Raw genomic sequence first — 26585 nt, 5'->3', positions numbered from 1 at the left:
TATGTCTGACCTGGAGAGCTAAATGTGAACCTCCAAAGTGAGTTATCTCTGCAGGGGACTGTCTTGGGGCCATCCCAGCCTCAGAGCTGGGGTAGCTGCTCCATCTGGGGACAGAATAATTTGTTCTTCAAACTGTGTCTCCTTCCATGGAGTGGCTTCAGGGGCACCATAGACATGTGATATGAATTTGATTTAATTGTTTTAAAACTATTTAGGAACTAGTAAAAAGCCTCTTGAGGTCGGGCGCGGTGGCTCATGCCTGTAATCCCAGCACTTGGGGCAGCGGAGGCGGGCGGATCATGAGGTCACGAGATCAAGACCATCCTGGCTAACACGATGAAACCCCGTCTCTACTAAAAAATATAAAACATTAGCCGGGCGTGGTGGCATGCGCCTGTAGTCTCCGCTACTCAGGAGGCTGAGGCAGGAGAATCACTTGAACCCGGGAGGAGAAGGTCGCAGTGAGCCGAGATCGTGCCATTGCACTCCAGCAGCCTGGGCGACAGAGCGAGACTCTGTCAAAAAAAAAAAAAAAAGCATCTCTTGAATGCCTGCATTTGGGCTTTACCAGGTTTTCATACCCTGGAGATCATTGGCCTGTAGGCTATGCATCTAGGAGTAATGATCTCCCCACATCTGCACGTTTATATAAAAACACCACGCATGTATCATTGATTATCAAGGGTGGAATTCAACACTGTTGTTTAGAAAAATCACTCCTGCATATTTCAGCATTGTAAGAGCATAATCACTGTTAGGCTGTGCCCAGAAAAAGGTCAGGCAAAGCCCTGGGCACACCTCACCTCGCCCAGGGGAAGGAATCAAAGCAAGTTGAGGGGTAACGGGGTCCTGCTACAGTCATACACGTGGAACGTGGAATACTAACGTTCCGTGTTCAATGCATTCCATGTTCAGTGCTAACAGGGGGCGCATATTGTTTGGGATTCAACTTTGAGATAAAAATTCTTGCTAGTCATCTTTCAGGTGAGTTGAATATGGAAGGCATCCTAGGGTTCTATGGCAAGCTAAGGTTTTTATGTTTTTGTATAAACCAAAGTAACTGCTACTGTGTTACCAAAGTTACTGCTACATAGTAACTGCTACTATGTTTTTGTATAAACCAAAGTAACTGTCAACTTTTTTGTGTTCCTCAAAGTAGTCTCATTGTTCTCACCAATTGGCTTTAGAACATATCACTGTCCCAAACTGGAACTTTTAAGATGCATTTCCTTCCTGGCTGACAGAGTCTCTCTCCTCTACGTGGGGGAACCACGCGGTATTTCATTAGGCAACGTTGGGCTTTCGGTGCCTCTTGTGAGGCTTGCCCTGGTTCAGACTTGGAGCTGAGCAAAACTGATTTATTGAGTGCAAGTCTTCAGCCTCACCTTGCCTCCTTGGGACTGCAGAGATTGAGCATGCAGCTCCAGGGAATGCCTGCGGTGGAGTCTGCCGTCGGAGCTGGGAGCCAGATCAGGGGCAGGACTAGGGGAAGCACCCAGGGGAGCCCCACGCTCTGGTCCTGGGAGGAGAGGGGAGGAGCGGAAAGGCAACGCATCAAACAGGCAGAGGCCCAGAGGGCAACAGAGCCTTCCCATGTGAAGTTGCTAATTGTGCTTTAATAATAGTCAGGAGGGCAAAAGAGGCCAGTGTTCGCACAAAGCCGGACGGCTCGTACCGCATCAGGCCGCGCTCTGCTGGGCCTCGCCAAGTTCCCCAGGCTGGCTGGCTTCTTTTCTTTCCTTTTTTTTTCATCTGTGACATCTGCTCAGTGCTTGTCCCTCCTGTGATACCATACCCCTCGCAGCTGTGCAGACCTCCAGCTCTGCACTGGTGCCTGGAGTGCCCTGAGCATACGGCCTTTTTGATGTGTGATAAAACAGAACCGAGCCACGGGGGTATGGTGAGCGAAGGCATCAGAATATCAATTAACCTGCTCTGAACAAAGCTGCAGCTCAGAGTGGAATAGACATTTCACTGAAGTGTCAGGAAGATGGATAATGTATTCTAATTAGGGATTGACTGATACCTCCACATCCAGCCACTCCTGGACGTGAGACCCGCGAACCTCGAAACGCAGGCTTATTGGGAATGTCTTAATGTCCCCTCGTGGCAGTTGTCGGGTGCTATTTACTGATTTATGACTTCTTGCTTTGCCAGAATTTGCAGCCATTAAAGTCCTCCCAGCCAAAATTGCTGCTTCCCTGTGAACGTGCAGCCCATTTTGCAGCTGGGCAAATAACACCATAGCAAGAGCTCTGGGAAAGATCTTCTCTGAGCACCCAGCCTGCAGCTTTCATCATGAGGGTGCCGTAGGATAGACCCGCCTTCCACAGAGGTTTGGTCAAGGCGCCCTCCCTTCCAGGTGGACCAGTGTGGACCAGCGTGGGCTGGCACAGGGAGGAAGAGCCTCCACAGCTGCCTTCTCCATACGGTGGGGGGCGGCTCTAATGGGGCCTGGGTGCTGCTCGAGGGATTCCTCGGGGACCTTGTTTCTTAGTCCCCAGGTGATCGTACCATTTCCCCAACTCAGAAAGAGCAGACCTGGAGAGCTGGTGGCCTAGGGCTCACTCCAGAGCCCCCCACCTTCTTCCTTTTAGATTTTCACGTCTGCACCAGAATGACACTCCAGTGAGGCCAGGCTAATTAGGGAGATGTTCCTCATTTTGCTGCACTTTTCCTGTGTAATTGGAAGTCCCGCTTTCTCCAGTGAAAAGTCAGTGAGAGCTGTTCCCCTGAATAGTTCTAAAAGCTTTGGACCACATACTGATACCTGCTGCAAATTTGTGGGCGAGATTATAATGATTGCTCAGTAATGCAATATTAAAAGCAGAGGCCTTTCTCAGTGCCGAGCAAAGACGGAGTTCCAACCTTCCAGCTTCAAAAAGGGACTCAAAACAGAATTACCAGCCCTTGTACTAGCAGCAGCAATCAATGGGCTCCCAATTCCTTCCCGTCCAAATAAAGGAAAAATAAGGGGGTATGAATTTAGCTAAAGTTCAGAAAATGTTGGTTCGGCTTCCAGAACTGCGAGTGAGCTCTCAGACGCTCCGTCTCCTGGTTCTGTTGTTGTCTGTAGATATTTGCTCTTTCCAGGAGCTGCAGCCCGGCGCTTGGCTGGCTATAACAAGGACTTGAGGGAGCAAAACGCTGTTAAAATTTTTTTTTTGCACTTTTGCTTCATTAGTTCTAGAAACCAGGGGTTCCGTGGCTGTGAGTCTTCCTGTATAATTCAAGAAATTAATGAAAGCTTGCTGGATTTTTCCGACAGTCTTTAGGCTGCAAATTTGTTTAGCTTTTTTTTTTTTTTTAAACTGTCAGTAGAGGCTACTGGAACCTAAATATTTTAATATTGAAGAAAGGCAGGCTTTTTTTTTTTTTTTTTCCAGAGACAAGGTCTCACTCTGTCACCCAGGCTGGAGTGCAATGGCATGATTATAGCTCACTGCAGCCTCAAATTCCTGGGCTAAGGGGATCTTTCTGCCTCAGCCTCCCAAGTAGCTGGGACTATAGGTGTGTGCCAACACGCCTGGCTAATTTTTAAAAATCTTTTTTGGTAGAGTGGGGGTCTCACTATGTTGTTGCCCAGGCTGGTTTGAAATTCCTGGCCTCAAGCAATCCTCCTGCCTTGGCTTCCTAAAGTGCTGGGATTTCAGGCGTGAGCCACTGCACCCAGACCACCTTTTGGTTTGTTTGTAAAGGAAGACATCTCCTACCATCGCCCACACTGTGTCTGTCGATCAGGTGGTGTGGATATGAGTGACCTAGAGGCTGAGTCCGTCCATGTCAGTCCATCCTCTGACCTTAGAGCAACTGAGTCTCATAATGGCTGAGAGGGAGGGCTTTACAGCAAGTGGGGGCTCCCAGTTTTGACTCCCAGTTGCCGGACCCCACTACCTGCAAAATGGAGACTTGAAGCAATTCACTGCTTTCTTTCAGTCTCTTCCAAAGCTCACTTTACTAATGCACCTGGACATCAAGTCTAAAGCATTAGACTGTCTGTGTGTGTGTGTGTGTGTGTGTGTGTCCAACTCTAAACTCATGGGACTTGAAAGGACTTTAGAAATTGTTTAATGTGAACATTGCTGAGGGACATAAAAAAGCAACTTAAGCAAATGAGACGATAATGTGTTGACTTGATAGTGTAAAAATGTCAGTTTGTCGTTAATTGATCTACACATTTAATGTTACTCCAGAATCCTAGTGGAATTTCTATTTGGGAACTTGACAAAATATTTTTAATGTTTACCTGAAAGATCTTGTTTTGAAAAAAAAGAAAAAAGAAGGGAAAGTTTATTTTACTAGACATTGTGAGAACTTATAAAACAACAACAATTTAAACAGTTAAATAAAAAGAATTTAACAGGCCGGGCGCAGTGGCTCAAGCCTGTAATCCTAGCACTTTGGGAGGCTGAGACAGGCAGATCACGAGGTCAGGAGATCTAGACCATCCTGGCTAACATGGTGAAACCCCATCTCTACTAAAAATACAAAAAACTAGCCAGGCAAGGTGGCAGGCGCCTGTAGTCCCAGCTACTTGGGAGGCTGAGGCAGGAGAATGGCATAAACCCGGGAGGCCGAGCTTGCAGTGAGCTGAGATCCGGCCGCTGCACTCTAGCCTGGGCGACAGAGCAAGACTCCGTCTCAAAAAAAAAAAAAAAGAATTTAACGATCTACAGGCAGAAAGAGGCCAGAGCCAATGTCGTTATCAGCATTTAGACTCTGATAAAAGTGTCCTCAGAGGGGAAAAGATGGGCTGTATTGGGGGTGAGTTTGGAACAGGTGGTGAGCCACAAGGAAACAGATTACATCACAGCCGCATATCATTCGCAAACTGAAATGCGGCCCTATTACACGGATCATTACTATTTACATGTAAAGAGTAAAAACACAAGAATACAATTTAAAGGCAAGTGAATATGTATCAGCTTTTGCGGGGTGGGGGGGTGTTTTTATGCATCCACACAATGCCAGAATCTAAAGAGGAAAGCAGCGATTGATTTGGCCACAAAGTGGTGTGTTAAAAGCGACACCACACACAAAATGAAAAGGCTGCAAGACAAATTGCTGAAAATGTTGGCAACATAGTTTGCCTCAAAGGGTTTGTGGTAGTGTTTGCCAAAATCCAAAATGGGGTAACGTTCTTAATATGTAAAGAGCTCTTGTCAATAAATAAAAGGATGAAACCCCCAGGGGAAAACAGATAGATGACACGAATAGACATTTTGGAAAAGAAAAAAAATCCAAACAGCTAATAAACATATGGAAAAAATACTGAACCTCATTAATGATCAAAGAAATGTAAATTAAAGCAGCAGTGGTATACTGTATTTTGCTGGACAGATATTTTTCCCCTAGATAATGCCCAACTTTGGCAGAGATGCAAGGAAACAGATGCTTTGCCGTTGGATTCATAAACCGGTGGGTCATTTTGTACAGCAATGTGGCAAAATGTATCAAAAGTTATAAAAGAAGGTGTCAACTTTTAGAAATTTATCTGAGGATGTTTGCTAGGCATCCAGATGCATATATAACATTGTTTATAATGGTGGAAAACTGGAATCAAACTGAACAATATGAGCAACAATATGGGATCAGTTACCATCCGGTCAGTTCATGCAATACCAGGCAGCTGTGAAAACTTCTGTGCAGGGAGCACTTTGTGACATGGGAAAACGTTTCATGAAATGTTTTTGCTAGAAAGTAACAGATTACCAAATAGTATGTATGGTGTGATTCCCCTCCCCACAACCCCCAGCCGCCAGGAACAAAGGTATCTGCACTTGCTGCTTGGAAGGAGATACACCAGAATGTTGACAGTGGCTTGTTTGGGTCTCAGGTGTTACCAGTGACTTATTATTTCAGCTTTTCAGTATTTTCCACACAGTGTGCAATGATTGTATATTACTTTCACAATTGGATTTAAAGAGTTAGTAAAGGCCGGGCACAGTGGCTCACGCCAGTAACGCGAGCACTTTGGGAGGCTGAGGCAGGAGCATTGCTCGAGCCCAGGAGTTCAAGACCAGCCTAGGCAATGTAGCAAGACTCCATCTCTATAAATAGATAGTAAAAATAAACCTGTAAACCAGTTCCCTAGCTGTACCAAGAGGGGGCTGATGAGTGAGGAATTTCAGTCCTTTAAGAAGGTAACTGCAGAGCAGAAACCGGAATCATCGTCCAGGGTTTGTTTTTAAGAAAAGTGGGTGTTACTGCAGATATACGAGGCAGAAAATAAAAACAAAAGCAGGGTTTTCACCCTGGTCTCAGGAATCTCTCCGAAACTCTCTTTAGGAAATTATCCAAAATGTGGAAAGCGCTAGATGCACAAAGATGTTCGTCGAGGTATTATTTATGATAGTGAACACTGCTCGCAGTTGAAATGTTCATTCGTGGGCGTAGTTAAGTTGCTGTGTACATTCTCTTGGTGGGACATTGCACAGCCGTTGATAATGGGGACAATGAGGAGCCGTGCAGATGTGAAGAGATGCTTGTGGTTGCTATTGTGTGGTAGAAAAACTCAAGACGTAGACCGGGCGTGGTGGCTCACGCTTGTAATCCCAGCACTTTGGGAGGCCAAGGCAGGCAGATCACCTGAAGTCAAGAGTTTGAGACCAGCCTGGCTAACATGGTGAAACTCCGTTTCTACGAAAAATACAAAAAATTAGCCGGGCGTGATGGCACACGCCTGTAATCCCAGCTACTTGGGAGGCTGAGGCAGGAGAATTGCTTGAACCTGGGAGGCAGAGGTTGAAGTGAGCTGAGATCATGCCGTTGCACTCCAGCTTGGGCAACATGAGTGAAACTCCATATCAAAAAAAAAAAAAAAAAAGAAATCAAGATGTAAAATAGGCCGGGCGCTGTGGCTCACGCCTGTAATCCCAGCACTTTGGGAGGCCGAGGCGGGCGGATCACAGGGTCAGGAGATTGAGACCATGGTGAAACCCCGTCTCTACTAAAAAATAGAAAAAAATTAGCCGGGCGCAGTGGCGGGCGCCTGTAGTCCCAGCTACTGGGGAGGCTGAGGTAGGAGAATGGCGTGAACCCGGGAGGCGGAGCTTGCAGTGAGCCGAGATTGCGCCACTGCACTCCAGCCTGGGCGACAGAGCGAGACTCCATCTCAAAAAAAAAAAAAAAAAAAAAGTAAAATATATATGTTATGATTATAGTCACCAACATACGATTCAGAAGGGAATATAATAATATATTACAAAGTAGGGTTTTTTGTTTGTTTGTTTTGTTGTTGTTGTTGTGTTTTTGAGACAGAGTCTTGCTCTGTCGCCGAGGCCAGAGTGCAGTGGCGCGATCTCGGCTCACTGCAAGCTCTACCTCCTGAGTTCACGCCATTCTCCTGCCTCAGCCTCCTGAGTACCTGGGACTACAGGCACCCGCCACCACACCCGGCTGATTTTTTGTATTTTTTAGCAGAGACAGGGTTTCACCGTGTTAGCCAGGATGGTCTCGATCTCCTGACCTCGTGATCTGCCCACCTCGGCCTCCCAAAGTGCTGGGATTACAGGCGTGAGCCATCACGCCTGGCCACAAAGTAGTTTTTAAAGGGTGAGGTAGCTATCAGAAACATTTATGTATTTTTTTGTCTTAAAAGTTCTAGTCTTTCTATAAAGCTATTATGTTCCTTTTAAAATAATTCTAAAAAATCTAAAAGTCAAAACAGATGAGCACCTCTCTGAATCCTCTGTCTAGGGCTGGATTCTGGATGGCATCCCCGAGACGCGTGAGCAGGCCCTGAGGATCCAGACCCTGGGGATCACCCCCAGACACGTCAGTGAGTAGCTCCCAAGGGTCCCCCACCTGCCAGAGCTGCAGCCCCAAGGGGTGGCCAGTGAACGCCCCGCTCATGCCGCCTGCTCCCAACCTCAGCCCAGGCACTGTCCGAGACCCAGCAAGGAAGAGGACAGCACAGCTGAATTTTTCAGAGCTAACTATATTCACGGCTGGTTCTTAAGAAAAGTGGGGTTTTGCCTTCAGCCTGGTGATTCTTTGTCCCAGGAAGGAAATCAGCTAGAATGCTATGCAGGCGTTCAGTGCATGCAGAGATGCCCATCATAGCGTTATCTGTGATGAGGGAAATTGCTAACAGGCAAAACTTTCAGTCATGGGCCTTGCTCTGTCCCGATGTTACGCTCTTTGTGTTTGGGTGTGAGAAGACCTTTCTCTTAGGAATTCATGGGGATGGGAGATGATTGTTGTTTTAACGTCATTATACAGAAAAACAAAAAACCTAAAGCAAATATTGGTCCGTGCTATTCATATGTGTGGCACCCACTTCCTGACATGCCTGCTTTTGCTCCTTTTCTTCCTTTTCATCCAGTCGTACTGAGTGCTCCAGACACAGTCCTGATCGAGAGAAACCTGGGGAAGAGAATCGACCCTCAAACTGGAGGTATGGCTATGGCCACTCCCACCCAGCCCCATGGGGTTTCAGAGACCCTGGTGGTGACAGCCCGCCTACCATTTCCCGAGCTCGCATTCTGCTCTGGGCACCCACAGAGGGACACAAGGAAGGCTGCCACAGGCTGGGCTCTGAGCTGGAAGACACTGGCAGGGGTACATTCTGGTAGATGAGGAAAGGGAGGCCCGTTTAGGTTAAAGGAGGAGACTTTCTTGTGGCAGAACCAGAGTACAGTGTAGGGGGTCATGCGGGGCACCTGGGCTTGGGGCCCACACAGGAGCCAGGGGACGTGTCTGCCTTTCCTCGGGACAAATTATGTACTCCCTAACACCCCTTGTTCTTTGGTATGCGTACAGAAGAGAGAGGCATGAGCATTACCTGGGAGAATTGGCAGGTGCTGCAGGGGACAGGGCCCTTGAACTGGGCCTTGAAGACCAGGCAGTTCAGCAAGGGGCTGGCGGGAAGATGGGGGGAGGCGGGACTGCCCTTGATGGTCTGGGCCTCAGGCTATGGTGGCAGATAGACCTGGGTTTGTGGATCCCTAGCTCTGCCCCTTTCTGGCTGTAGACATGGGATACCTGAGGTTCAGTTTTCTTATCTGTACATGGGGATGAAAATACCAACCTAGGGCAGGGCGTGGTGGCTCAAGCCTGTAATCCCAGCACTTTGGGAGGCCGAGATGGGTGGATCACGAGGTCAGGAGATCGAGACCATCCTGGCTAACACGGTGAAACCCTGTCTCTGCTAAAAAATACAAAAAACTAGCCGGGCAAGGTGGCGGGCGCCTGTAGTCCCAGCTACTCGGGAGGCTGAGGCAGGAGAATGGCGTAAACCCGGGAGGCGGAGCTTGCAGTGAGCTGAGATCCGGCCACTGCACTCCAGCCTGGGCAACAGAGCGAGACTCTGTCTCAAAAAAAAAAAAAGAAAATATCAACCTAATGGGTGATGTGATGGCTCTGAGGATGAAATGGGAGTCTGCAGGTAGGTGCCTGTCAAGAGTGCCTGGCACAGAATAAGTGCTCAGAAGTTCACGGCAGCCCTTGCCCTGGGCCCTGTTCTTGTATTATAACAAGAACAGTAGTTAAGAGCAGGCTCAGAGTAGCTGGAAGCGCTGGTGTTGAATGACGGTGTCCTGCCGCATGGTCAGCCACACCCCAGGAATTTGTAGGGCCTGGCCTCCAGGACAGCAAGCACCCCAGCCAGCACAGCAGCGCCCACAGGGCCCCTGCATGGCCATTTCTAACTGCGCACCTCTCTCCTTGCAGAGATTTATCACACCACCTTTGACTGGCCACCCGAATCTGAAATCCAGAACCGTCTGATGGTGCCAGAGGATATCTCAGAGCTGGAGACGGCTCAGAAACTGCTGGAGTATCATAGGAACATCGTCAGGGTCATTCCCTCCTACCCCAAAATCCTCAAAGTCATCAGTGCTGACCAGCCATGTGTGGACGTCTTCTACCAGGGTAAACACAAGCAGGCAGCCCCACCCTGGACAGGCGGCCAAGGGCTGGGCTCACTGTGCCCTCTACCACTTTGTCCCTTACTCTGGTAGTGGCCAGTGTCTGGGACATGCCTGGGACCCTGGGAGTCAAGTCACAGATGACCCAGGTTCCCTGCCCAGAAACGCATGTGTGCAGAGCCCCTGGGGGCACCCCACTTGGAGACCCTGGGCTAATGCACCACACTCAGACGTGGTCACATCTCTGGCCCACAGCAGATTTGGTGGTGATGGGGTTGGGAGGAGAAGAGGCGAGGAATGGGGTGGGAGGGACATGGTAGCAAGAAGTTTGAGCTTGACCTTGAGGGAGAGGAAAGAAGAAATATATAAAGATTAACACAAAAACAAAACCATCACCACCACCACACACAACACAACAAAACACACACACATACACACAACACAGGTAATATGCTTCATTTAGGATGGAGATACATGGCCCCACGCCTGGCACTGCTTTGCTGTCCACAGCAATGGCTGATGTTCCCAGCAGCTCAGGAGCCACTGCAGGCGGCCTGTGCCAGGTCGGGGAATGGCTGAGCTGGGCAACGTGTTCAAATCTCAGCCCCGACGCAGCCCAGCTGTGCAGCCTTCAGCAATTCTCCTAACTCCTCGGAGCCCTAGTTTTGGCATCCCTAAAATAGGAACAAAACTTGTGCCCTCCTCCCAGGCGTAGGTGAGGATTAAACGGGATTCTCCAAATCATGTGTCCACAGCCACAAGCCCAGTTCTGGTGCAGAGGAAGGCCTCAATAAACATCAGACGCCATAGCTCCTCTCATTGTTCAACACCCTGTCCAAAAAGGCAAGGGCAAGGTGGAATAATTCTATCCCCGAACAGCTGTATTATCATTTTCAAAAGTCTTGCTGAGCTTCAGTCATCTGAAAGCCCAGTTATCCCCTTCCACGCAGTGTCGGGTAAATGAAGCGTTTACGACGCAGGGAACATCACAGATATTTAAGACACTTGACAGTTTACAAAGTCCTTTTTTTCATATATTCTCTCAAATCTCTCCAAGAAGAGTTCTGTTTCACTGGGGAGGTGGTTTTGAGCTCCCTCAAGCCCTTCCCTGCTGACTCTCCCAGCACCCTCTCCTGCTGGTAGACTCGGTACATAAACCTCATTGCTACACTGAGCTCAGAGATGCGATGTTTGCCGGCGTGGGTTGAACAGCCTCGCCCTCTGAAGGGGGCAGTCAGCCAACGGGTGGGTTAGTAGAAAGTGTCGCTACTTAAAGAAGAAATGCCAGGCTTATGAGGGCTTATAATTGTCCAGTGATTTTGCATCTCGGAAGGGTCTTTAGTAACAAACACTGCACTCTTAAGATCAACCACCACATTTGTCCTATGCCATGATTCTGAATTTACACATTAATTACTTCCAAATTACTTAATTAAATTTAAAAGTTCATATGATCATTCATAAAGAATTCATGCCTGGAATTGTAAATAAAAATGTGAGTGTCTGAATATTAATTATTATTAATTAATAATGCAGAGAGATAAATTGAAAATTGGAATGCAAAATTCTCTCTGTGTTGTTTTTTTAATCTCTCTGCAGTGCACCCAGCAACCACATATTTTTAAAAAGAATAATTAGATGTTGAGACTGTCTGGGGGATCATTACTTCTAATTAACTTAGTTATTTACTGTAAATTAAGCATCATTTGTAAGCAGGCTGCTTTGCCTGTAGTATTTGTGCTTTTCAGATGCACGGGATTATGGAAGGTCTGAGAAGAAAGAGAGCCTCGCCTGAGTAGCTTCCTTTGGGCTTCTCTCAGTGGAGGAATGGTACCCATGGCGGGAGGTTTGGGAGAGTTGCCCCAGCTCTGCCAAGTCTCAGCCTGATTGGCTCATCTGTAAAATGGGACGTGAATAACGCAGCCCTCAGGGGATTGTTGGGTCAAACAAACGAGATGGTGCCTGTGGAGTATTTGTCGTAGCAATTAGTACATGCCATCGAGGATGCTGATCACAACCTGGAAAAAAGTCCATTCTAACTCATCTGTGCCTTCCAAAAAGAGGGGACTGTTCTTCTCTAATGACCCTTCCAATTTAAAAGTCCTGCAAAGATTTGAGAGGTCAGTGTTTTCACAATGAACATATCCCAGCGGTTCACAATCGGGGGCAGTTTTGCCCCCGCCACACCCCCGGGGACATTTGGCAATGTCCGTAAAGGTTTTTTGGTTGTCATACCTTGCAGTTGTGTTACTGGCACCCAGCGGGTAGAGGCCAGGGATGCTTCTCAACATCCTACAGTGCCCAGAACAGCCCCCCAACAAAGAATCTTCTGGCCCCAAATGTCGGTAGTGCTGAGGATGAGGAATCTACCTGGTTCTTGGGTGGCATGTTCCTGAAGGAAGCATGATGGCCTGGCCCCTCAACCAGCACAGAATCCACTGCAAGGCACATTGGCAAAGGCAGACCGGCAAGAAGGTGTAACGGGGCCACCCATGGCTGACTTTGCATCGGACAGTCTGGGGCCTTGGAAGGAGGGGGAAGGTCTGTCTGGGGAAGGATACCCTGTTTTGAAGCCTGGCTTGGGGGCTGGCACAGGTCCGTGCCTCATCTGTGGGCATCTGCCCTGCCTCAAGGTGCCCGAAATGCTGCCCTTTACAACCCCATCAGCTTTTTCTCGCGGCTCCCCGCTTCTGAGCTCCGGCAGGAGGCAACTGGTTTGATGTTTTTCCTGTGGCTTCTTGGCATCCAGTGTCCCCCATGGTGCAGGTGGCCTCATTGTTGGAGACACTCACCCCATCTCCTCACTTCTTTGTTCACCAAATGCCAGGGGCACACCACAGGCCAAGGCTGTGCAGCTACATCTGGCCACTCTTGTGACCTATTTGATCACTACCTCTTTGGAGAGTCGCAACAAAGTTGGTGTCGCCAGAGTGCAGCTGCACAAATTACTCTCCACTAATTCGAGTCCTTTAAAAGTCCCTGGGCACTGGGCCCCTATGGGGCCGGATGCGTTTATCAAAGCCTGTGTCTGACATTCAGGTGCACCTAGCAGAAAGCCAGCGTGCAATTCTAGAAGACCAGCCTAGTCCTGGGGCTTCCGGTTGGGAGGCTCAGCCCGAATCAGTAGGAAAAGCCACCAGCCCTGTAGAGAGTGCTTTCATGTCCTGGGACCAGCCTCCCAGCTGCAACACAGCCAGCCCTAGGAATCCTTCCTTCAGCCTGGAAGGAAATGCAGACACCTGCACATGTTTAGACGCCTGTGTTGAGAGGAATTCCAGGGCAGCGCTCGAGGGTGGCTTCTGTGGACTTCACTACTTGCTCCCTCTTGGTGCCCAGGCCTGCCACCTAATTCTTTTCCCTGCCTCTTCGCCCGATGCACAGAGGGCTTCCACGGTGCTGTGAAGAGAAAAATAGTTACTGCCGTTAAAAGAGTCAAAGCAGAGGGGCTGCAAGCTGCTTTCCTGTTCTCTAGGACCTAGGTTTATTATCCTCATATCCTTTCTTTCCAGCTCTGACCTATGTCCAAAGCAACCATCGTACTAATGCCCCGTTCACTCCAAGGGTGCTGCTGCTCGGGCCTGTGGGCAGTGGGAAAAGTCTGCAGGCCGCCCTCCTGGCCCAGAAATACAGGCTTGTCAATGGTGAGTGCCCCAGGCGCTGGGCTGCCCAGCTTGGAGCGCCTTTCCCTGCCTCCTGCCCCTCCTCCCCAGCTCTCTCATTGTATCTGGGGTGGTGTGGGGGAGAAGGGTCAGTATCACTTCTTTTTCTGGCTCTTTGTTCTTAACAATTTTCTGTTAGTCCATCTTTGCAGGAATAGATATTTTTCCTCCCGAAGAATATTGCCGTAAAAACATTAACCACTAAAAACATGCCCACAGCCCAAAGAGACAGAACATTTTTCAGTCATCATTTTTTATATCCTTTGGAGCGGGGGGTTTGTCTGTGCCATACGCCAGGGGTGGCTCCCATCTTGCCCCTGCCATCTCCCCTGAAGCCTCGGCTCCTGCATAATAGGAATGTGCTGTTTGTTTATTTTCTCCCATCTCGTTTGGCGCCCCCAACCCAGGTCAGTGTGTTTACAGGCAAACAATTTCTGAACCAGAGGAAGACTTCTCGCTCTGCACAGTTTCAATAAATATTTTACCAGGAGGAGAGAAAATATTGAAATCAGCTCTCCAGGTCTTTCCCGGTGTGGTCCCAGGCGGTCTTGGATGCCAGCTTGTGTTCAGGAGGATAAAGGGATGGGAATGAGGAAGAAACTGTAGCAGAGACACACTGCCAGGTTGAAGGGAGTTAAAAGCGCTGCCCCCACGCACACCATGCTCCACAAGCCTGAATAACCTCTACTGTATTTTCTAAGGGAACATGAGACCTGCACCCCCAAATATATGCATACAACCCCCCAAATTATACAGGTATACCATATGAATGTAGAGAGGGAATACAACCAAATATATAGACACACACAAATATACGTACAAATGTTTATACATGTATATACATATATTTGTGTATGTATATACACATATACATACAAATGTTTGTACATGTATATACATACAAATATATGTATATGCCTCCCCGGAAGGATCAAGCTTTGAATAAAAATGCTTCTCAATTAGGCCTCCTCCAGCTTACAGTTGTAAAGCCACTGAGACTAGCAAGGAATCCATGACAAAAGTCACACCCCTAAAATGAAGATAGAGACCTGAACAATTATTCTGCAAATTTGGTTACTATGGAAAATTAACCAGGACATTTAGAAAAAAAATGCTTTTCCTCGAGTTCATCTTTAAAAATGAATTTCAATAATTCCTTCTCCTTTTGATTGTGTCTCTTGTTATAAGACAAAATTTCCAGCAGTGTTAGGGATGGCTTCTTTGTTCCAATGACCCGCAGTCTACCTGTGGCGGCACCACTTGCTTACGTGCGTGCACACATCGTTACGGGAAGGGACAGAGTGAGCGCAGAGGGGCACTGGCGGTGGTGGGAGGGTCTGAACACACAACAGCGATACTGTAATGCAGTGCAGAGCTTTATGGAAATAATTGTCTCGGTGCTCTGTTTTATGATGCAGACACTCTCATTCAAGAAAAGGTTTGTTTTTTTTTTAAATTTAAATTGCATTCAGCACACCAATTATGAAGAGATGAAATTATCTGCCTAGATTTTTCCAAAAATGAAAATAGGAAGGCTTATCATGGTTTTTGCTTGTTACCTAAGAGCCATGATGGGGCTTGTTTAGATAATTAAGCATTTGGAGACTGCCTCAGGAAGTTCCCATTTATCAAGGGGTTCTTGATAAACACAAGACATCATGATACTTAAGCAAACCCATTTAAGGGACGTAAGGCAGGAAGCGGTAGCCTTGAGATCTCTCTGCAAATGCCTGTCTGAACCCAGAGCTCTGGGTGCTGCCTGCTCCACTGCGGCCATCCGCTGGCCTGCTTCTAAACTTCACATGTGTGACTCTCTCAGCCATAGGAGAACGTCTCCAAACCAACGAAAACAGACAAACAGCCCCACACTCACTGCCACAGAGTTCATCAGAAGACCCCACTTAGGATGGTGGGATTATATATGGACACAACTTTCTGAAAGGCAAGAGCCACTGTTAGTTAAGGCACTAACTGCGCAAACCCTGTGACCTGGGATTTAACTCCTAGGAGTTTATTCTGCGCCAGCACTCAGATATGCAGCGAGAGATGTGGCAGAAGCATAATGAGAAACACAGGCAACCTCCAACTCTGTTAATAAGAGTTGCAGGTTTGTGAAATAAGTTGTGATAAACCCATGTAATGGATTGCGAGGCAGCTGTTAAAAATAAACCTGTAAAGTGATTTGATGTCGGTGATACGTGGCTAAGTAAGAGAGGGGCAGAAAACAATTTTCTCAGCAGTATCCAGGGGGTGAGCTCATTTTTGTTTAAAAAAGCATGTTAGTTTATGCTCAGAAAAAAACCTAAAGAAATATCCATACACCAAACTACTTATCTCGGCAGAGCTGTGTATTATACAATTCAGATTTTTTTTTTACAGTGAGCATGAACTCCTTCCTTCCTTCCTTCCTTCCTTCCTTCCTTCCTTCCTTCCTTCCTTCCTCCCTCCCTCCCTTCCTTGTTTTTCTTTCTTTCTTCTTTTTTTTTTTCGGGTCTTGCTCTGTCACCCTGGCTGGAATGCAGTGGCGTAATCATGGCTCACTGCAGCCTCCAGCTCCTCAAGTGATCCTCCCACGTCAGCCTCCCAAGTAGCTGGGACGACAGGTATATGCCACCATGCTCAGCTAATTTTTTATTTTTGTAAAGATGGGATCTCTCTATGTTGCCCAGTCTAGTCTCAAATTCTTGGCCTGAAGCAGTCCTCCCACCTAGGCCTCTGGTTTCCTTTTTGACTCGTGTACTATTTAGAATGCACCTTGCTTAATTCCCACATATTTGGGGATTTTCCTGATTGCTTTATATTCTTGATTTCTAATTTAATTCTATTGTGGTAAAAGAACATACCCTATGTGATTTTGATCCTTTGAAATATGCATATATTGTCTATACTGGTGAATTCCAAGTGTACTTAAAAAGTAGGTATTCTGCATTGTTGGATATAGTGTTCTATAATGTTGATTAGGATAAGATGTTTGACAGTGTTTAAGTCTTCTATGTCCTTAATGATTCTCACTCTACTTATTATGTCCGTTATTGAGAGAGGTGTGTTAAACTCTCCCAACTCTTTTATTTTTAATTTTTTACAGTCATCCAGCCCAAAATGTCAAAAATCTCCAAACTCTGAATTGTGGATTTGTCTATTCTCTGCAAGCTTTTGCTTCATGTAATTTATTGTTAAGTGCATACTGTCACACCCCAGTATCCATGGGAGATTGGTTCCAGGACCTTCCTTGGATACCAAAATCCGAGGATGTTCGAGTCTCTGATACAAAATGGCATAGTATTTGCATATAACCTATGTACATTCTGCTATACACTTTAAATCGTCTCTAGATTACTTATAATACCTAATATAATGTAAATGCTATGCAACAGTTGTTATACTGTATTGTTTAGGGAATATTGACAAGGAAAAAAGACTACATGTTCAGTGCAGACATAATTTTTACCCCAAATATTTTCAACCTGTGGTTGGTGGACTCCATGAGTGTAGAAACTATGGATATGGAGGGTTGACTGTATACAGTAAGGATCGTTATATCTCATTGGTGAAATGACCCTTTCATTGCTAGGAAATGTTGCTTTTCCTCTCTAGCAATACTCATTTTCTTGAAGTCTACTTTGTCTAATGTTAATGAAGTTTCTCTAACTTTCTTATGTTTCGTGTCTGTATGATATACCTTCTATTCTTTTTCTTTTAAACTATCTGTGTCTTATAGTCTAAATATGTGTCTTGTAGGCAGCATACAGTTGGGTCTCACTTTTTTTTTTTAAGAGACGGAGTCTTGCTCTGTTGCCCTGGCTGGAGTACAGTGGTGCAATCATAGGTCATCGCACCCTCAAACTCTTGGGCTCAAGTGAACCTCCTGCCTTGGCCTCCCACTGAAGTTACAGGCATGAGCCACCATGCCTGGCCTGTTTTTGTTTGTTTGTTTTCTACTTGTGTCATCTGTTCTTTGTTCCTCCTTTCCTGCCATCTTTTGGATTAACCAAATATTTTTTAGTAATTCATTTTCTTTCTTTCCTTTTTAGCCATATCTCTTTGCTTTATTTTGTTAGTGGTTGCTAGGGATTAAATATTCATCTTTTGCTTGTCACAGCCTATTCTGAGTGAATATTACACCTCAATACGTATGGTATCAGAGACCGGCAGCAGTAGATTTTTCCATTTACCTTACTTCTTTACAGTTGACATACATTTTACTTGTGTGTATGTTATAAACCCTACAATATATTGTAATTATTTTTGTTTTAAATAGTCATTCATCTTTTAAAAAAGTGAAGATATAAAGGGGGAAAGACTTTTATATGTACCCACCTATCAATACTCTTCACTCCTTGGTTTAGATCCAAGTTTCCTTCTGGTATCATTTTCTCTCAGCCTGAAGAACTTCCTTTAACATCTCTTGTAGTGAAAGTGTGCTGGTGACAAATTTTCTCAGCTTTCATATGCCTGAAAATGACATGATTTCATCTTCATTTTTGAAGGATGTTTTGGCTGCATATAGAAATCTACGTTGACAGTTTCTTTCTCTTAACACTTTAAAGATGTCATTCTATTGTCTTCTGGCTTGCACTTCTTCTGATGAGATCTCAGAGGTTATTTTTACCATTGTTGCCCTACATATTAAGCACCCCCCCTGCCTCCAGCTGCTGTTAATATTTTCTCTTTAGCTTTCAGCAATTTGACTATGATGTATCAAAGTGTGACTTACTTTGTGTTTGTTCTGCTTGGATCTCAGAGATTCTTGGATGTGTGGGTTGAAATTTTTAATGAAATTTTGAAATTCTCCTGTCATTATCTTCTGAAATCTTTTTTCTGCCTGTCTCTCTTCTTTCTGGAACTCCACACATATGTTAGACTGTATGGTATTGTCCTCCAGGTCTCTTAGATTTGGTTCTTTTCTTCCAGTCCTTTCCCATCCCCCTATTTGCTGCAGTTTGGCTACTTCCTGTTGCCTCTTTTCCTGTCTTGAAATTCACTGATTGCGGCACACCTAGTGATTTGTTTCATTTAAGATACTGTATTTTCCAGTTCCAGAATTTCCATCTGGTTCTTTTTCACAGTTTTCATTTCTTTGCTGAGATTCTCCATCTGTTCACTCATTTTAACTATCTTTTCCTTTAAGGTTTTAAATGCACTCATAATAGCTGTTTTAAAGTCCTGGTGTGCTGATTCTGACATCTGTGTCATCCCCTGATCTGATTCTATGGCCTGTTTTCTCTCCTCATAGGAGAGAAAACATTTTCCTGCTTTTTTGCATGTCAAGGAGCTTTCAATTAAATGCTAGACATTGTGTTTCTGATATTTTTGACGGTCTGGATTGTGTCATCATTCTGCTTTAAGAGTATTGAGTTTGGAGGATTAACTCCATCCCATTGAAGCTTATTTTTAGGCTTTGTTAAGTGGGACTAGAGTGTTCTTAGTCTAGGGCTAGAGTATCCCTGCAGCTAAGGTCTGCCCTTTCTGGAATCTCAGCTGAATGTCTGGGGTGTTCAGCAAGTTCTCTCACTTTGGTTGTCAGAATGCATATCATTATTGAGGAATGAATCCTTGGTGACGATAATTTTGTTAAACATTCATGCTATCCAGTTAACTGTAGGATGTTTTTTTGGTCTCTTTAGTATAGGCAGAAAACTTCTTAGCCCTAAAGGTAAGAAAGCCAAAAGTGTGCAATGAACAATTCATGAAAATATAGCTTAAATCTTCTGGCTTTGGCTAGGAAGGGCTTTCACGGCCAAGGAGGAGTCGCCTGTGTTTATTCAGTCATGCTTGTTGCCCAGCACCTCCTATGTGCCAGCCCTGGCTCAGGGCTCGAGAAAGTGGGGCCAGAGGGAGGCTCCTGCCCAGGGCGAGCAGGTATCCAGAAGGGGGCAGCTGCCACTGGCCAGGTGACTCCAGCATGGTACCTTTTTTTTTTTTTGAGACGGAGTCTTGCTCTGTCGCCCAGGCTGGAGTGCAGTGGCGTGATCTTGGCTGGCTGCAACCGCCGCCTCCCAGGTTCAAGCGATTCTCCTGCCTCAGCCTCCCGAGTAGCTGGGATTACAGGTATATACCACCACACCCAGCTAATTTTTATATTTTTGATAGAGACAGGTTTTCACCATGTTGGCCAGGCTGGTCTTGAACTCCTTATCTTGAGTGATCGCCCACCTCAGCCAAAGTGCTGGGATTACCGCCACGTGGTGCCTTTTAATGATGAGTCAGCCCACTTGAAATATGAATCTATCCTGTTATGTGGCCCTACCATCCCGTGGAGATGACCTGCCAGCTGGAAGGGCTATGGAAGCAACGTGCCGCATCCCTTCTCCATGTAACAATGGTGCGAATGTGGACGCACTTGAGGCACATTGCTCAGAGACGAGCAGCCCTCCACCGGAACGCTGATCTTCCGCAGCGACCTGGAGGGCGCCGAGTTCTGCACAGCAATTCCAGGTGCAGCAAGGCCCTGCAGGGCTCCTCTGTGGGCAACATCCTCGTTAGTGTCTTCCCCGCGCCGTCCATTTTTAATGTGTTCTTTGCCAAATGCATTCCTTTTCATTCCACCTCTCCCTCTTCTTTATTTCCCGGCTCCTTTTTGATATTTACTTTTACTTGGACACATACCCACACACAGAAAAACCCTTTTATGCTTTTTTCAGTGACCTTTTTTTTTTTCCCCCAGCAGGCAGCACTGGGGGTTCTTTTTTTCTCATCCTTCCTCCTATTTAAAATTTAATGGGTGCCTTTCTGTTCCTCTCTCCTTCAGTCTGCTGTGGGCAACTGCTGAAAGAGGCTATGGCAGACAGGACCACGTTTGGCGAGCTCATTCAGCCCTTTTTTGAAAAGGAGATGGCAGGTAGGCCACGTTCCCACTAACTGTCACGACCTTACAGGCTGCAGAGAGAACTTTCTCTTTGTGCGGCTCTCTGAACATCCAGGGGCTCAAAACTGGGGAGAACAGCTGGGAAATGGAAATTGGGTTTTCTTGTCAGCTAAGGCTCTATTGCCTGTTTCTAGTAAGGCCTCTTGGTGTCTGAGCCCGATCCCCAGTGAGGTGAGTTTGTGGATGTGTGGGGGTTATCCCTGATGGTTTAGAATGTTCCTATTTCTCAAGACTATTTGCTTTTCGTAACTGGTACCACTTAAGATTGAGAGCCAGGAGAGGCCACAGACCTCCCAACATCTTTTTTTTTTTTTTTTTTTTTGAGACAGGGTATCAGTCTGTCACCCAGACTGGAGTACAGTGGTGCAGTCTCAGCTCACGACAGCCTCAACCTCCTAGGCTCAGGTGATCCTCCCACCTCAGCCTCCCAAGTAGCTGGGACTACAGGTCCATGCCACCACGCCTGGCTAATTTTTTTTGTATTCTTTGTAGAGATGGGATTTCTCCATGTTGCCCAGGCTGGTCTCGAACTCCTGGGCTCAAGTGACCCTCCTGCTTCAGCCTCCCAAAATGCTAGGATGACAGGCGTGAGCCACCACCCCCTGCCCCTACACCCTTTGTTGTTTGGAATATAAAAATACTGTGGGTGAATATTCCAATTTAATCAGCACTCAGAAGCTAGAAGGTTCAGACAGCTTTGCGGATGTGAGTGTTGACCGGCATTGGTCCTCAGCAGTTAGGTGCTCGCCTGTTTGACAGGGGAAGCAGGACCAGATCCTCTTTCCAGGTGCCCTCTGTGACCCACAGTCTGAAGGCGTTCCTAAGATCTGACCACCAGCAAGGGCACCTTTAGGAGCATTCTAGTCAGGCTTCCTGAGTCCACAAAGGAGCCACAGAGATGGGACTGAGCTGCTGAGGCCACACAGCCAGTTGGTGGCTGGGCTTCTCTGGATCTTCCGTCTGTCTCTTCCCTGGGGCAGTGAATTTCCCACTCACTCACCCACACCTTCCTCCCCTGCACATGCTGCGGCTCCTCCCAGCAATCAGTGCACACCCACTTGTCAAGTCTGACGTGCACACGTGCTTATTGTGAAGAAAGTGAATTCCAGAAGCAGCTGCCATTATAGTGAGCAGTGCAGGCATTGGCTAGGAACCCTTCTGGTGGAAGCTTGTGGCTTTCTCCTACCACTTTCTAGATGGAGCAGATTGATGAGGAAGCACATGAAAACAGGCTCTGTCCTCTCAGCCATCCGCTGAATGGGCCTCCCCGGGAGATGTGCTGGCCGGCCCTCCCAAGTCCCTCCTTAAGATGTCCTAGTCCGCAGGGCGGAGTTCCAGTGTGTGGCGTAGGAGCCATCAGATGCAATGATCTGTGTAGGTGCAGGGCAGTGAGCAGGTCTGGTCCTGGGTGTCTGGGGTGGCCACAGAATGAGGTGATCTGTGCAGGCGCAGGGCAGTGAGCGGGTCCAGTCCTGGGCGTCTGCAGTGGTCCACAGAATGAGGTGGAGGTAGGAGGCACCAGGGAGGGTGAAAACCAGCACGAGCTCTCATGCTTCCCAGTCTGATTCAGATTCCAGCGCTGCGTCCACCAGCCATGTGGCACCAATAAACCACCTTGCCCTTCTCGAAGCCCCAGGCTTCTGGGTGACAGGATGGAGATAGAGGTACCTTCCTGCAGGGTTGTCCTGGGAAGCAGCCCTCATCCATGTGCATAGGGCCTGGGAGGCCACAGGGCAGCTGCTGCTCTTCAAATCCACCTAGCGGCCGGGCGCAGTGGCTTGTCCATCATCCCAGCAGGTGCGGTGGCTCACCCCTGTCATCCCAGCGGGTGCGGTGACTCACCCCTGTCATCCCAGCACTTTGGGAGGCCGAGGCAGGTGGATGTTTTCAGCTCAAGAGTTCGAGACCAGCCTGGCCAACATGGTGAAACCCCATCTCTACTAAAAATACAAAAAAAAAAAAAAAAAAAAAAATTAGCCAGGTGTGGTGGTGGGTGCCTGTAGTCCTAGCTACTCAGGAGGTTGAAGCAGGAGAATCGCTTGAACCCAGGAGGCAGAGGTTGCCGTGAGCCAGGATTGCACCACTACACTCTAGCCTGGGTGACAGAGTGAGACTCAGTCTCAAAAAAAAAAAAAAAAAAAAAAAAAAAAGGTCACAGTAGCAAGCAGCAGCAGTGGTGGAGTACCTGTTGTATCCTCAAGCATAATTTCTCTCCAGTTCTCTCCAAATTCCCATTTACTGAGGTGGGGATTAGCACCCTAAAGATTTGTTTAAAAAATAAGTGAATGTGATACCAAATTAACCTAATTTATATAGTTTCAAGTAGTTACTGGTAGTATTCCATAGTATGTCTGGAAGGTAAATTAATTCCCCACTAACAAGCATAGTGGTTCAGAAACAGAGACAGTGGCCGAGCAGCTGAGGCCGTGCCAATCGGCCAATCCCAGGGAACGGTCTGCAGAAATTCGTTGACTCATCTTGCAGTTTCCTTGTCCATTTGAATTTTTTTCAAAATATAAAATGACAAAAATAAAGATGTAGGTGGTTTCCAGATTTGCAGTCCTTCAGTAATACTAAAATGCACACTCTTGTATGGAGAAACATCCCTGGTGATCTTATTAGGATACACTGAGGCCTGAGTCTGTGGCGATGTCCATGGACAGTGGCAGTGGTGAGGCTGTACTGCCGTACGCTCCCACCAGCAGTGTGCACATGCTCATTCCCTGCCTGTCTCTGCCACCTCTGGGTATTGCCAGTGTATTTGACTTCTGTTGCTTCGTAACAAACGTGGTTTAGAACAGCACAGATTTATCTTGCAGTTCTGTAGGTTGGAATTTCTGAAATCCAGGTATTAGCAGGGCTGTGCTCCTTCCTGGGTCACTTGGGAGGATTTACTTTCCTGCCTTTTCCAGCTTCTGGGGGCCATCTCCATGCCTCGGCTCATGGCCCCTTCCTCTGTCTTCAAAGCCTGCAGAGTAGCATTTTCCAATCTCTCTCTCTGACCTCTGCTTCTGCTATCACACCTCGCTCTCTGACTCTGACCCTCTTACCTCCTTGGACCCTTGGGATGACCCAGAACAGTCCAGGATCATCTCCTCATCTCCAGATGCTTAATTTAATCCCATTTGCAGAGCCCTTTTTTGCCATATCAGGGAACATATTCACAGGTGCCAGTGATTAGGATGTGAACATCTTTTTGGGAGGTTTTACTCTGCCTACCATGGCCAGCCATTTGAATCTTTGCCACTTTGTTAGGTGACAAAAGATGTGCTTATTTTTAATTGTGGTCTTCTGATTGTCGGTGACGTTGGTAAAGTTGAACATATTTTCATAAGATAATTGGTCATGTGTATTTTATCTTTGTGAACTACCTCGCTATAGCCTTGGTCTGTTGACTGTTTTTCCCTTTGTCCATTTTCCAATTAAGCTATTTTTTGGTCCTAATTGGTTTGTCAGTGCTCTTTGCATATTACGGTTGTTTACGTTTTTCCCATTAATTTTTCTTTGTTTTATCTCTATGTTTCAAGTCATGTTATAATTTGGTAGTTTTGGCAATTGTTCGGAAAGAGAACAGTGACTCCTCACAGCCCTTTAGTTCTCAGGCATCGTGGGATGTCACGGTCACTGAGAAGGTCATATGAGGATGTTGTTTTTTTCTGAGGTCATGGAGCACTCGGCCTTCTGGTTTCCTCACCTCCTCTCTCCTACCATTTGACAGCACAGTCTTATCTTCCTCGTCTTATAGGGAGTTGGGCATTTACAGATCCTTAATTAACCATCAGATATGGGCACCATTTTACTGACTTATTCAAACTGTATCTTTTGAGTAAATGGGGCCTATTGTTACTTCCTCTTCGAGAGACAGAAATGAATTTGCTTGAATCAAAGCACATCAACTTTGTACAGAGCCGGCTTAATTCATCCACCACTAAAAGCAAACCCGAGAGTCCTTTCAAAGGTGGTCCAAGCACAGAGTCGTTTTTGTGTTTGTTTCTTGTATTTGGGGGATGCAAAGGAGGCTGACGGCACAATTCCCAATTTTCTATAAAGTTAGCGAGACCCGGATCACTTCGATCTTCAATGTTTCATGCTAAATTTTTTCTTCCACAGCTTTTTGTTTATTTAGACAATGTACCTCTATACTTTCGCTCTTCCTACAAAATTAAAGACACAACAACAACCAATATCATATCTCCCTAACGGAAGCAATAAATTCTGTCATTTCACTAATCCTGATCTTGCAGGGATAACAAAGAATGCATTTACATTCATAACCACTAACAGGGTCTCATTAGTGGGCTGTAGAGAAGCTGCGGAGAAAACCAAAGCGCTCGGCTGGCAGAGCTGGAACCACCCAGGTCTGGCAGGGGCCTGCTTCACCGCCGGCTGAAACAGGAAGAAAATTTAAATGATTCTCCACAGAGTTTGGTTTTGAAGGGAAGGTCAGGCTGAACAGGGAGACTCTGCCTAGCCGACCACAGCCTGCTTATTTCTGAGTAAGCCCAGCTGGCTGAGACCACCTCCTTCCCGAATTGAGCACTGAGCATTGGTGACATCTGTGACTCAGGGGTCCCCTAGCCTGCAGGTGTACCCCACTGTTTGTGCTCAAGGGGTGGTGATTAACCACATCCCTTCCCCATACGCTGAGTTCTGAACCCGTTAGGAGACAGACTTCAGAGTTTGCTGAGAGCGCAGAGTGGATAATGTGGCTGAGATCCCAGGTCACAGTTGGGCTTAACATGCCCCTCCGAGGCCAGGCCTGGAGACAAGCCACCCATTGTATGGCCATACCCCAATGGTGGGGACAGGGAGACAGGCCCCCATGCTTGCCCCAGAAAGAGCCCTGACTGAGTGGGGGCAGACGTGGAAGGAAATTCCTATGCACTGTGGGCCAAGGCCAGCCAGCGGGAGAAGGCAGAACCGGAGGGACTCAGCCCGTCTCGGAGTGACTCCCCACTCTGGGGAAGAGGGAGGCTACAGGGTGAAGGGAACAGTGGAATTCAGCTTCCCAGCACTGCCCTGCAGCCAGAAGGGCCCTCCTGAAACTGGAGGACATGCTGCTGTATCCCCTGAAGCCTTCAGAACTTCCAGAAGAGGAGCCGCTGGTTGGTTGCTCCCCCATATACCTTTGGGGAGTCCTTGGAGATATTCCAGATTCCCCTCTTCAATCCTAGGTCTGTAATGGGTGCCAGCAGCATTCCTGGGAACATAGGAAAGTACCCAGTCACTCCCCTGCCTGTTAGGAGTTTTCATCTGTAAGGTTCAGGAGCTCAGCAAATGAGATTATTGTACAGACACGGAGACCTCATCACCGTGGGGCAGAGGCCCCTGTCATCTCTGAGCTTGCAGGTGTCACTGCCAGAACGCCCTACCGTCTAGCCACCAGTGCAGAAACCCCATCCTCACCACTCCCCAAGCCAGGCACTATAGACTCTTCCTGGGCACCCCCTCATCGCCCTAGTGGGTACTGGACCTCCTTCCCTGGGGACTCCACCCTGCCTGTGCTCCTGGCTGCTGGCCTCCTGCTGGTCTTTCACTGGGACCCCTGCCATTGCAGACTTGTGCCTTCTCTCCAGGGAGCTGCGTGCCCCAGAGATGTGAGCTTTTGTTATTGTGCATCCCCGCCACCCTCACAGTCATGCTCACCACCATCACCGGCTCAGCCGAATAGATCCAGATGTCATCTTTTCCCCATGGAGCCTCTTGCTCTTATCCCCACTCCAGGCCTCATGATGTTATGTCCCAGCCGTGACCTCTGCAGACTTAGTTATGTTCTGTTTTTGTCCTCACAGGTGCTGCCAACACCTCCTTCCTTTGAATCAGCAGCAAAATTAATAACTGTGCTGTTTTCCCATCTTTCCACATTTACTGGGCAAAGGACCCCAGGGCCCCATCTTAGCGCATCTTCAACCCCTTGATCCCAGGCTCTTGATGACGGCACTGTGGACAGAGGACTGGGGAGATGCTTATTCTGTGCCTGGACTTTGAAATATATAGGTCTGACCTCCTAAACTCGTTCCGACTTGAGCTGCAGTGAACAGAACAAATTTATTCCCCAGGGCTCCACACGTGGCGTTCTTTATGCAGGCAACCTCCATTAAAGTCACCAGGAGTTTGCTCTGCATACGATAAACAGGGTCGAGCTTAAATCATGCAGCCTTAGTTGCCAGGGAGCTCCTGTCACTTTTACAC

At 47.2% G+C, this 26585-nt stretch overlaps 1 protein-coding gene across 5 annotated transcripts in view; it reads left to right on the top strand.

Annotated features, from left to right (window-relative positions):
- Positions 1–26585, top strand: part of AK8 (adenylate kinase 8) — a 155530-nt gene that overhangs the window by 42571 nt on the left and 86374 nt on the right. For 4 of the 5 annotated variants that reach the window (XM_008005846.3, XM_008005845.3, XM_037994151.2 and 1 more), the window contains 5 exons: positions 7699–7780; positions 8327–8398; positions 9673–9873; positions 13379–13510; positions 20277–20366. In XM_008005846.3, coding sequence (XP_008004037.2) covers positions 7699–7780; positions 8327–8398; positions 9673–9873; positions 13379–13510; positions 20277–20366 — 577 coding nt within the window. The remainder of the gene's footprint in view (positions 1–7698; positions 7781–8326; positions 8399–9672; positions 9874–13378; positions 13511–20276; positions 20367–26585) is intronic. The other variant, XM_008005849.3, reaches the window with a different exon arrangement.

Source organism: Chlorocebus sabaeus, chromosome 12 (assembly GCF_047675955.1).
Source record: "Chlorocebus sabaeus isolate Y175 chromosome 12, mChlSab1.0.hap1, whole genome shotgun sequence".
NCBI lineage: Eukaryota > Metazoa > Chordata > Mammalia > Primates > Cercopithecidae > Chlorocebus > Chlorocebus sabaeus.
This window is presented reverse-complemented; position numbering and strand designations above follow the sequence as displayed.